Source organism: Megalops cyprinoides, chromosome 15 (assembly GCF_013368585.1).
Source record: "Megalops cyprinoides isolate fMegCyp1 chromosome 15, fMegCyp1.pri, whole genome shotgun sequence".
Taxonomy (NCBI): Eukaryota; Metazoa; Chordata; class Actinopteri; order Elopiformes; family Megalopidae; genus Megalops; species Megalops cyprinoides.
The window spans coordinates 1,857,857-1,870,974 of NC_050597.1; the positions used below are offsets into that span (position 1 = coordinate 1,857,857).

At 42.1% G+C, this 13,118-nt stretch overlaps 1 protein-coding gene across 1 annotated transcript; it reads right to left on the minus strand.

Moving 5' to 3' along the window:
• Positions 1-5,990: 5,990 nt before the first annotated feature.
• Positions 5,991-9,672, minus strand: LOC118790144 (galectin-related protein-like). Its single transcript, XM_036546979.1, has 5 exons — positions 9,478-9,672; positions 8,803-8,889; positions 8,589-8,677; positions 7,988-8,171; positions 5,991-7,143 (listed from the first exon to the last, which is right to left on the minus strand). Exons 1-5 carry the CDS (start codon positions 9,508-9,510, stop codon positions 7,000-7,002), a joined length of 537 nt encoding a protein of 178 aa, XP_036402872.1. The 5' UTR covers positions 9,511-9,672; the 3' UTR covers positions 5,991-6,999.
• Between the last annotated feature and the right edge of the window lie 3,446 nt (positions 9,673-13,118).

A 13,118-nucleotide genomic window follows, 5' to 3' on the forward strand; every position in this document is an offset into this window, starting at 1 on the left:
CTTCTGAATGCATCATGTGTGCAGATGTGATATTGTTGGTCTGTGCAGACCAACATGCCTGACGACCCCAGACACTGATGTTCCTTCTATTATTTTGACTCCTTTTACGGCTTTTGCTTGTGTTGTACTCTGCCTCACTTGTAAGTTGCTTTGGATAAAAGTGTCTGCCAAATGAATAAATGTAATGTAAATGTCATAATCTGTGCAAGTTTTCCCTGCCTTTTTGTGCCCATGGTCACAGGTGCCACTCTTGAAATAACAGAGGAAGCACTAGGTAATATGAACTGCCAACTTCTAGGAATCACCCAGATGGTGTGTTACAAATAAATAGGTAACTGTAATCAATTAATACTATTTTTTAATGTCTGTCAGTATATACCGTTTGTCTACATGCATGTGAGGAGAAATTATTTGCATGCAACCAATAAATCTGATAACCCTGCAGAACAGGTTCTGTATGTTTTCATAAACGTGACACAATTTAACCATTCAATGAACCCGTGGTTTGCAGAGAGAGGAAAAAGGCAAAGTGGAGGCACCAACAGCAGAGAAGATCCCAGAAATGGTCATTGTTTTTTATACTTACCCTTCCATTACAAAGACACCGAGAAAGAGGATTGAACTGTGACAGGAAGCAAAGCAATTTCTCAAATCAGAAATATATTGCACATCAGATTAGTCTGTTTTAGTTAGCAACTGACTATCTGTATAAAATGTTTCAAGTTTTTTGTCACCAAACTGTGGCCTATTATTTGTGGAGACATCTAAGTTTTTGTCTGGATCTCTGTATAATTCCATGGCAAATAACCGGGAGGTTGATATTTAAGGCTTGTATTCTTATGGAGTAAAAATGTGCATCTGGTACGATGGAAAACACACTACAATCTCAGCATCCCTGTGTCATGTGACCTACAGCAAATGCAGCACAGAGGTCACCTTTTCCACTGGGCGGGTGTCGTAAGACATGCTCTGATTAAGCATGTCCGTGCGTGTGTCTCCCACACAGGATACACGGGAACCACACTGTACCTGTCATGCTACAGCTGTTTCTGAACCAGGATTCACATCAATAAAAAACTGGAGGCTGACTGCAGGGCAGAGTGAGGGCATCCAGGCTGTGAACTGGCCTCTGTCTGTCTTCACTACAGGATGCCTGGAAGTGGAACTACTGGCTCAGAGGACAATGTAACAGCTATATTCTCCATCTCTTACAGCTGATGTAGCAACTGCAATCAGAAAGGTCATATTACCATCCACCAATCATTTCCTACATTTTACTGCAGATGCTGTTGGAGATTTAACTTTTTGTTATCTCGTTTTCTGCTATTTAACATAATTATGTGGGCATTAGAAAATGGAGAAATTGGCATGTTTTTGTGTGGGTGGAATAACAACACGAAATGCATTACCGGCTGAAGTACTTCTGCACATGCTCATATACCAAAAAGAACGCAGGAATTCACAGTTCTGGAAGTGGAACTCCCTGGCAAAGCTCTCTATCCAACCGTCAAACGCTGCACAGAGAGCCTCTTGTGCTCTGAATTGCGAGTTGGCACAGTTTCATGGTTTCAAAGGGAGAGAAATTTACTGGCACAACAATCCAGAAATAGTAAGTTTATTAGTCTGGAAATCAGTCATTTAAAAAAGCACAATAAATACAATTACAGTGGAATGCCACAATCACTGGAATAACTTAATCTACAGCTCACTACAAAATGCAAGTCTTCACATAGGCCAGTTATTTATTAAGACAAACAAAATGAAGAATTAAATACTATAAAAGAGAAAACACATCATAGCGCTTCTAAGAAGGCTATTCATTCAGGTTTCTTTTTCTCAAAGAACAGAAACAGAAACTATTTACAGTACGCACACATGCTCTGAAAAGGAAGCACGGTTGTTTTATTTCTGTTAAGTGTCTGATGACCTGAATCTGTACAGAAGCACAAATCAGTATGGAAGAAAAGGACACAATCCACAGCACATAGCTCAAAATGCCTTTTTAAATATTATACAAAGCCTGTATTTGGTCATATTGTACACTCACATTATAAAGGTGCTCAGAATGGTATTTTCTGTAGGATATACAGTTTAAGTTTAGCGTGGAAAGTGCTTTTTTAAGTAAGTCAATTGGTGAAAACAAAATTGGTAATAATTAGTATTATTCAAATTGCACTTCTTGCATTTCAAAAGCCTATGGCATCTTTCAACATTATCACCTTTCTTGTACTGTAGCTGTAAAAATACTCAGTTGAGCTTTCTGTGGTAACAGGCCTTCAATTTCATAGATTAAAAATAAACCTGATTGCATACACAAGCATTAGTTTGACAAACAACACAACATAGTTCTTCTGAATAAGACCCATCATGTACATCATTCTTAGTGTAGAAAAACATCACGCATTTTAACGTCCAACACCAGGGCTTGCTTTTTAAAATCCAACCTACAGCTCAGTGTTAAGACACAACCAATCTTGTAGGAAAATACAATTTCAACCACTTCACTGACAAAGTTAAAACATACCTGTCTTTAATGTATTAACAACTGAGGTACATATTAGTACTTGAGTGACAGATCACTCATACAGTAAGACACATCCTCTCATAACTAGACTGCAGCGATTACTTGAATTTGTAAAAACCAGGCCCCAGGCTGGTGTAACAGCTGGTACATCAAGACCTAAGACATAGCCACACTTAGTTACAATCAGGAGCAATGACATTCAGTTTCGACCAATCACAATTGTTTTCAAGGCCCCTATATTGTAGTTTAAACAGTGCATTTTAAAATGTTTAGGCTTCATTACAGTTAAAATCATTATCTTCATATTTTTCACTGAAGAGATTTCTTTCAAGATAAGAACTCAGTTCATAAGGAGAAACACTTCAGTCCTCTTCATGGACCATTTAAAAAGACATTGTAACAGAGTAACACTGCACCTCAAGCAGGTATTATTTGGTTCTTTCAATGTTCAACACACTAGCAAAATAGAACTTACAATCCCAAACCTTTAGACTTAAAACACATGACTTACAAGACAAATTATGCATGTTAATGACTTGTAACTTTCATACACAGCATTCATATTATTTAGCTTTTGGAACTGTAAAAACCCATTACTAAGATGAATATAAGATTCACTCAGCAGGTTAAGGTTTATACTGATGTAACTGCTAATAGCTCATTATAATGCCTTAAGCATGGGGTGTCAGAGTCAGTTCACAGAGGACCATGTGTACACTGGTTTTAGTTCAAGCAGTTCCGCTGGCATGACTGGCCCAGTACTTTAATAAGATGTACGTATTTACACTGATGCATGTCCCAAAGCACAACACAGAGGGATGTATCATGCGGAGAAAGCAATGCTAAGAGAGAACTTTCAATTAAAAACATATAATAAAGGGGAGTAATTAGGTAATTAAAAGCATAGGTCAGAGCTTAAAATAACCCCTAAAACAACAAAACCATGATCCCTCAGGAGCTGAGCTGGACACCCCTGCCTTAAACAGTAAGGCCCTGTATTTGAGTCCTGCCCTGTCCCTCCTGTTCCTGGATTGGGGGGGTGGGAGTGGTGGGGGGGTTCTCACTCACCAGCTCACCAGCCTGTACTGAGGCACTACACTATCCCTCCACCCAGCCACTTCTATTCATTTTTCCACAAAATGTGACAGTTCTTAGGGCTGAGACAACTCAAGGGACACACTACACCAGGACAACACAAACAGAAACCCACAACGTTGCTGAGCCGTGCCCTGTTATTTCACACACAGCCCCAACCCCATGGTCCTTTTAAAACAACAACTGGTAAACCATTCCCTGCGAGACAAGCTGCCCCATTCATCCAGAAAAAGAAAACATGGCAAATCAACATCACTCTGAGTGGAGCTTATTGCTTACTTACTGCCTGTAATGAAAAAGTAGAGTTAGTTTTGAAAGGGGTTGTTTGTGTTTGTGGGTTTTCATTCACCAGAGTGGAGGTCTTTAATCAGTGCTTTGCAAACTCATCTCCCTCCATTCCATTCTATGATAATACCCTGTTTTGCAAAAAAAGAACCACTGTTTTTTTTTCTACATATGCTAAACTGTGAAAGCACAACAACATCATGAATTCATTTTAGATGCTAATCTTCTTTGCTGGATGTGTATGCATGCTCATTTTCTAAACGATATTGTGCACATGCAGAGGTAAGGAACTGAAGATACATTATTGCTGAGCTGAATGAACTGAACTATGCCTGAAGTTTGATTTTCTACAGCAGATGTGTCCACTTTCAGTGGGTACACCAGGATTATAATCACCACAATGAGCATGACCCTGCCCCTTACACTATTCAGAAACAAATAAATAGCTGTCTTTTTACACCAAAATTTATGGCACAATTCAAAACTACCCATTATCCTTCCTATGCTGGCCTCGCTGGTCAAGTGGTGAAAGCTGGAGGCAGCAGGAAGACGTCTCTGAAGGGACCAGATAAACAGCAACATCTAGTCCACTTTAATATGGCTTGAGTCTGAGTCACTTTTAAAAAAGAGAGAGAGTATATTCCATCTGCAGGAAGCACTACGTCACAGGCTGACGCCAACAGCAGAACCATATGACAGCAGTGAGCTCTGATACAACACAACAGCCATCCTGGACAATAGTCATCAGTTGGACAAATGCTATCTTGTCTGTGGTCCAGTATGTGTGACAGAGAATGTGGAGCAGGTCACATCAGGCAGAGTGGCTTGGCCTTTCATAGCATTCCAGTACTCTGATGGCTGGGCTTTCCCATTGGTCCACGGCACAGTGACGCACACAGAGACCATCAGAGGCAATGACCCACGCTATCACAACGCTGGGGCAACAGACAAACAGCAGCGAAACTCAGATTGCAATTTCCCACACTGCTGTTTATAAAAGAGGTATTTCATTTTGCAAAGACGTGATTTATTAATATTGTAACACTGCTTTTGTTTTGCAGAAGGCTCTTTCCTCATTGGCTTCATTGGATTTCAGTAGTGACAGATGGACTGTGCCCTTGTACATTGGCTTTAGTGTAACATCAGTTTATGTCTATGTCATCAGATGCACTTAGAACTTGGAGATCAACATAAAGATCCTGCAACTGACTTCTGTCCCACACAACTGCTCCTTCAGCAGGGAAACTCCAAGGAGGAAGTGTGGAGACAGAACAATGGGAGATGTGAATCTCTGTCTACATGGAAAACACACAGAGTTTTGATCCAGGGAGAAGCACAAACACTCAGGAAAAACAATTCAGCCCTATTTCTCTATTAACTATGAGGATAATAGAAATATTCTGGAAGTGGACACAGAGATGTATATCTCTGAAACAGGAAACCAAAGCTCAGCTATGAGCTATGCTGCAGATGGAAATGTGATCTTCACAACCATGGTTACTATGTTCGATTTTTTGAAAAACCATTTACTTTACTGAGCTTCACTTATATTTTTTCTCATTATCATTAATTGACATTTGTCATTTCTACTCAGAGCAGTTAGTGAACGACAATACAGTTTCTAGTTGTAGCTATGCTTTAAAAATGTCCACAATTCTACATTCAGGCTGTTGAACAATGTCTTTGTCCGGGCATCGTGTTGCTATGTGGGAGAACAATCTAATTAATTGCATATGGTAACCTAGTCCTTACTGACTAGTATTTAATGGAAGAAAGAGAATCCGACATGCGCAGAGTGCTTGACAACTGAGAGTTTCTTAAATGACTAGTGACTCTATCTGTCCAGGTCAAAAAAAAAAACATATTTAAAGGCACCTGTCATATGAGAACGCAGACTCAGGGAATGTGTTTGGTTGGGCGTACTAAGCACCTAATTGTCAGTCTCATACAGTCAAATTACCTCATACATGCTTCATACGTCAAACTAAAAAACTTTCCCTGTGGTTCATTTTTTTTTAAAAATGCAGTTACATTTTTCCAGAAGGCATTAAGCTAACTTCTAGCTCCATTGTACACACACACACACACACACACACACACACACACACACAGAGTCAATCACTCACACACACTGTCCCATGAAGACACTATCATAAGGTGAAATACTGAGAACTTTTTCAAAAAACAGCTCTTGGTGCCAATTAACGAATCAACAGTTCACCTGGACCACTAACACCAAACACAGTTCTGTCTCGACTACATTACTACAGTGTAGCTCTGTGTTAGTGCAAGAACATATTTACAAAAATGAATGACTGGGTAGAACCAGAATTATTAACTAAACTGTAGAATTCCACATTTGCCCCTGCCAGTACACTGCTATGCACTGAACAGCCTTCACAACACAAAAATGATGTGGGCTTTATCTTTCTTTCCCTCAGAATCATTAACTTTAAAATGCAGCTGATTTAATTTTGAGTGGGGGTGGGGGGTGCCCCAGATTTTACACACCCTTTTTCAGAAAATGTTTTAACCATATTGTCATAGTAACACATCCAATCCCCAGTTAACATTAGCAATTATCGACTTGATTATTATGTACATTTCAGACAAATAAATACATCAGTAGATATTCTATTCCTGAGAGCCTATTGTTTTGTTTCTACTACGAAGCAGTTTCAGTAATTTTGCAGTGTATCCAGGAGACAGCAAGCACACAGCAACACTCTGGGTATACACTGGTTGGTGTTTTACAGGCTTTTTGCACATGTTACACTGTGGAATCCCTGCCAAATCTACACCTAAAAGTTCACCTTACATCTGAGACACACAATTACACATAGCAACCATTCTTCCGCGTGCTACAAAGACGGCAGTACGGGTTTGAAATATTTACGCAAAAGTCCGACGGTTGATGTGAAGGGGTTTACATGGCGGCAGACAGCCTCACCGTCGGCGCGGGGGCTGGCCTGTTCCTCCGCGGCGCTGGGCGATGTGAGGGGAGATGTCTCCGTGTTTCTCGCCCGGGTGGAGTCTCTCCCGGGTGGAGTCTCTCCCGGGTGGAGTCTCTCCCGCGGATGCCACGCCGCGCTGCGCTAACCCAGCTTGGTGATCTGCAGGCTCCCGCGTATCCGGACGGTGTCAATGGCCGGCAGGGAGGCCACCCGGTGGTAGAAGTCAAAGAGCTGGTGCCCGTCCACAAACACTCGGAACCGCTGGTGCTCGCAGTGGATCTCAATCTGCACAGAAATAAAGGAGATTGGCCTAATCGTTTCCGTTTTGTAATCGTTTAGTTCCTTCCTTTGTGCGTGTAGGATATTTTTGCAGCCTTCTGCACACAGGGATTCTGTTGGGCGTTTGTCCTATTTAGAAATATCTCACTTCACTGCAGCTGGGGTCAATAGACTGAGTGATTGATTTTATGATTTTTAACCGGCAGTGAAACCAGGCTGGAGCCCTGCTCCAGGAAAGAATTATGGTACTGGATACCCCTGGGTAGTTCTGATTCGGATTGAGTTGATTGGTTTAGACGTTTCACCCATCATGTTTCAGATGAGCTCTGTAAAAACCAGACACAAAAACTGTGAGAGGGGAAAAAAGGAGAGACATGCTTTCCTCTGTTATACAGAATGAGTATTGACAGGTGTCGAATGTTGGCGGCACTTTCACTGGGCAGATGAACCTTGGCTTTGCATACAGTGTGTCATATCTAATTTAGGCTGTCAGAGCATTTTATGACCCAGCTGCAGGCAGCTTCCCATTCATGAGAAAGGTCTGCTCATTATCTTCCAGTTGTGCTGTGACATAAATCAGGCCAGCATCACAGCGCTGCGGTGTCTAAAAATAACCCTGGTGCGTGGTGCCAGTAGGGCCTGTGGAAGCAGAAGAGTGCTGACACAGCATCCTTACTAACAGAGCGGAAAGTGTGCCAAAAGGTAACACAAGGAAACCCCTCCCTCCAGAGGGAAGGGTAAAGGACAGGTACCCTAAAGCTCCACTCCCCCACCCCTACTCCCTCCCCAAACAGTACAGTAACACCTCCAGGGGAGACAGTAATGGACAGGTACAGTAAAGGACGGGTACCCTAAAAGGCTGGTCCTGGATGAAGGGGAAGTAGGGGATGGACGCCTCTTCCTCGCCCCACCTCCCCGAGACGCGCGCCCTGCGCAGGAACTGCCGGTCTGCGAATCGGGCGCAGAGCTCCAGGGCCACGTCTGCCGGCGGCTCCTCCTCCGCGCCGCGTCCGCACGTCAGGCTGATGTCAAAACTGCACGATGAATCAGAATGAATTATAATGGAATAATTACTTCTATACAGTATATGGGACGTTAAGTGACATAGATGTAGACTGTGGCGTGATTCAGATTTGGTAGGAGAGCGTTAATCAGCAGGTCATGCGGCGTAACCGCACTGGAATAATACGCGGCTTGAATCACACCCAATGATTAAAAAATCTGCTCTCAGCTTCAGGCATTTCTGTAGCCTTGGAGCCTACGTTGCAATCACACCACGTATTAGTGGAATTCCCACAGCTGAAATCCCAGCTACAACTAGGAGACTGACTAATGGAATTACTTTCTGAAACAAACAGCAATCGGTATCCCAAAACCAGGAATCGTGTCGTTTACACGCGTTTGTTAATGGGGGTAAAATAAATAACTTGTTTCTAGAGGGAAATAATCACCTTTCAGGCTCAATGTCCACAATCCCCATCACGATGATCTTCTTCCCCGGCCGCATCCCGCCTCTGATTCGGCCGCTGAAAGGGACAGTCTAAGAAAGCGAAAAAACGCCTCAAAGTTCAGCTGTCAGCTCTTTCGAGGACACGCACACATGCAATAAAACAAACGCGCTGCGAACAGCACATCTTAAAGCGAGGGAGGGAAAAACAGAATTACCAGCAGCCGTGAAACGTCCTCTTTGTCGGGGGATATCAGACCAGGGTTACTGCACGAATTGTTCAAATGCCCATCTTCGGTATGCTTCTGATAGACACAAAGAAAACCCACAAGGAGTGTGTTTTTAAAGATATAGCCTGTGTAATCACAAAAATAACTCAGGGCGGGGTACACAGTTTTAAGGCCGTAGTTATGTCTATTCAACAAGACACATTGTGCAAAATTAAAATTCCCACGATCGCCAAGTGGCCGGAAATTTAAACGAAATTAAGTGCAAATATGAAGCCTGTCAGAACATCTGTCTAACTGTTCTATCACACTCTGTGTAGAAGTGCTCATCTTCACCACCGTATTCAAGAATAGCCAAAACGTTCGCATGGAACACAAACTGGTAGCCTACCTCCAACATGATGCTGTCAAAAAACCATGCCAACGTGTCGGCCTGGATCATAGATCCCCGTCGCGACCCACAGAAACCCTACTGAGTCGCTTTCACACTAGGCTTAAACAGCATTATTTTCCCAAATGTTTTCACCCCTTATTTTACAGTGATCAGAAACACACAGACACCAGAACGCTGTATTTAAATGCGAATACCCGATATGTTTACAGCGTCGCGGATTGAATGAGAAAACAGTATCAGAGGTTTCTCTCCTTTTTATTTCATATACTCACTATTCCGTCTTTTTCCGTGCTCGCCACCGCCATCTTGTACAGAATACCATAGGATTATTATCAGCTGAGGAGTAGTCCAGCCCAGGAATTTGTCAGCGCCGCGGCAGCGACTGCGCCGGCTACTACAAGGTGTCTCCCACTGCACACTCAACAAGGAATTGCAGCAAGTGGCCTATTGTGAGCGACGCCCTCTCCCCTGCCGCTCACTTTGAATAAAAGGAATAACCCGTTCTGACACATTAAGACAGAGTCTGATGAAATCCTTTTCTAGTCGTAACCCGTTCATATCTTTTCTCGCCCACATTTCAGCGATGATCTGGCGGTTTTTTTGTCTGTTGATTTAGGTGCTGCGGGGAGGAATGTAAAAACTGAATGTAATTTTTGTGCTTACAATGAAAAAATATAAAATACACTATAAATTGCTTATATTTTATCTATAAATATCAACTGATACTACATCACATCTGTACACCTGTATATAAATTATGCATTTCACAAAAAAAGAAATACAGATACCGGAGACGTGACGGCCGAATGAAAAACGAGAAAAGTGTGACATACATTCAATCAAAATGCCATCACATAATGTTACATTACAAACAAAAACATGAAATGAATAAATGGAACGAAAAATGAAAATGAACTTGTTCATATTCTAAATCGTAAACAATTGCCATTGATAATTTCCTCACAGATGTCTACACACATGCCTGAGGGCTCTCTCTCTCTCTCTCACACACACACACACACACACACACACACACACACACACACACACCAAAAACAAAGAGCCACCATGTGGCAAGTTCATGAACTAAAATTGAGGTTTGATATCCCTGTGACTGCATGCTTTTGTGTAAAGATTTCAGTGGGTCATTTATCAATGTAAACTAGTCCTGCATAACAAGTGTCTTTCCTGGTGGATGTTTGTTTAATTATTGATTATGTTGTGTCCTGTAATGTTGTTCAATTAATAAACACGTTTTGTTAAACACAAACCTGGATACAGTTCTGAGGGGTAAAGCATACATTGATGGAGGCTACTTGCCTGTGACTGATTTAAATCCCAAGGACAATAAAATTATTTCACCATTCTACAGGGACAGTCAGAGGTTCAATTCTTGTCATTCCTTATTAAAATTAAGAGATTCATATCATGCTCATACAAATCAGGTGTGCAAAAGTGCATCCCACAAAGTCACAGGAGTAACTATGTAAAAAACCAGACCCATTCTGATCATGTGTGAATCAATCCCCCACAATTCTCCAATAACCAGTGCATGGAGTGGATTTATTTAACTATCATCAGTCGGTTTAATTTAACAGTCCAGATTCCATGCTCTAACAGAAAGGTTTGGGCCCAGATGGCTGCTCCACACTTGGGAGGAGGTCTGCACCTCCCCATCTCATATGCACCTCCACAGGGTGGCAGTGTGGCACAGTGGTAAGGAGCAGGGCTTGAAACCGCAAGGTTGCTGATTCAATTCCCCGTGTGGGAACTGCTGCTGTACACTTGGGCAAGGCACCTAACCCCAAATGGCCTCAGTAGATATCCAGCTGTATAAATAGGTAACGTGTAAAACTGTAACCTGTGTAAGTCGCTCTGGATAAGAGCATCTGCTAAATGACCATAATGCAATTAAATGTAAATGTAATACATCTGGCTTTACTGCAGCTTCACCAACTGCAGCTCTGCCCCCCCCACCCCGGCAATGGCTCAGCCTTATCCCATGATCCTTCAGTGCACTGGGCCTCTCTGGGAGAGCTGTAGCCTGTGGCTGGAGCTCTCATCATTGGCACAAGGAATTCCCAGGCTATTGCTTTTGCCTTTTGTTTAAATGACACAAATGACACATCATCCTAAATGGTCATATTTTTCCCCGTTCACTTACGTCAATGTAATGATGACACCGAGCAATACTGCATGCACAACAGCTTGAATGGCATCAGACACTTTTCACAAGAACTCAAACTCCACCCTCCAGCTCCCCTATGGCCTGAACTCAAACTCCACCCTCCTGGCTGCCCTCCCGCCTCACTACTGCCCTCCTGTGGTGACTACATGTGGTGAGAGGATTATGTGAAACAGAACAACCTGGTGCCATGTAGAGAGAGAGTCGCGTCAACTCCATTCGCTCCAATGGACCGTTTTTTACAGCAATGGCGGATCGTGGAGCCTCGCAATAGTTCCTGGAAGTTAGCAGCAAATACTAGCAGCGCAGTAGAGTTGCAGCAGAATAGACTGTTTGTGATGCACTTTTAAAGGGTAAGATGTTTAAAGAATCAGATTGTATATTATCAGCACATCTGAATCAAATTAACATGTGCATTAAAGCATGTTAGTGGATTATCCCCCACTAAATTAGTAGATTTAGGTAACGTTAGATAACAGATTAGGCTATACAAAGTTAGCAACATATAATATTAATCACGAACAGCCTATTATATGATTACTTCACATATTTTTGTTGTTGTAATCTTTAGTGATAGTAAGATTGCTCCTGCTGACTTGAGCCAACCATTTTTTCCTCCTCTCATTGATATCTTTGGTAGTCACCTGCCGGTTTCCTTCTGTCAAGTCTGAAAGTCATAAAGATTACATTAGTCATTAAGGTTACTTAGGCCCTCAGTTACCATGGGATTACAGAAACCACTCTGAATTATAGAAATGTTAGAAAATTTCGAAACATTTCTTCCCTTCCCCTCCCTCTAAATATATCAATAAACATTAGAATATGATTGCTCTTGACTACCATACAGGTTTAAGAACATAATAATAATAATAACAATAACCAATTAAAAGCAATTAACAGCAACGCGCTCTTTAACCAAGGTAACGTTAGCCTAAAATATGTCAGCAAGGCAGGTAACGCTAGCTGTTCACACTAACTAATCCTCAAATAGTACCGAATTTTACATTTTAAAAAACATATTGGTGTAACTACATACACATGTCAGTGTGCTATATAAATATTGTAAATCAATGCATTTATTGACTACTAATTATAAAAAATCACAGTTCTGTCTCTCTGTATTTACGCGTTCAAATTGCCTGCCAAGACCTTCCTGGAACTATCTGAAGCCTACGCGACTCTCTCTCTACATGGCTCTGGAACAACCCAGTCAACCTGCCACGTTCTTTTCCATGCGTTTAAAGTATGTTCAGTTTACACACAAACAATCAGCTGGCACTAACTGGGCCAGCTCATAGTTCCGTTTCTTGGACCACACAACTCCCAGGTCTGTCCCAACAGGTGCACAAGTGGTGTCCCCATGTCGCTGATCCAAGGGCATCATTGTAGCATGTTAGCATTCATGTTAGTAGCTATACCTAGCCAGCTTGGTAAAGAAAAGATTAAATCTTTCTTTGGCTGAACAAACATCATTGCAAGCTATCTAGCAGGCCAAATGTTTTTGTGCTGCCTCTTCAGTTGAGTGAAACCAGGCCCGAGAGTTTGGGTGCTAAGTGGATAATCGATCAGGTCTGAATGTGAGAACAGGTTTACTGTGCCTGTGGGGCTGTTTGCTGATGGCCCAAAGAGCAGCTCCTGTCTGACCAGTCTGTTTTCGCTTCAGACAGGCACTCCTCAGCCCCTCACCTCTGTGCTACAGTCAGCCTTTCTCCTGTTACTGTTCGAGGG

Bases quoted from the DNA above. Each gene is read 5' to 3' on its own strand.
- LOC118790144 (XM_036546979.1), bottom strand. From the start codon at position 9,510: ATGGCGGTGGCGAGCACGGAAAAAGACGGAATA. The intron at 8,890-9,477 runs GTGAGTATATGA...TGTGTCTATCAG, and splicing joins GCACGGAAAAAGACGGAATA to AAGCATACCGAAGATGGGCA. The intron at 8,678-8,802 runs GTAATTCTGTTT...TCGCTTTCTTAG, and splicing joins AGGACGTTTCACGGCTGCTG to ACTGTCCCTTTCAGCGGCCG.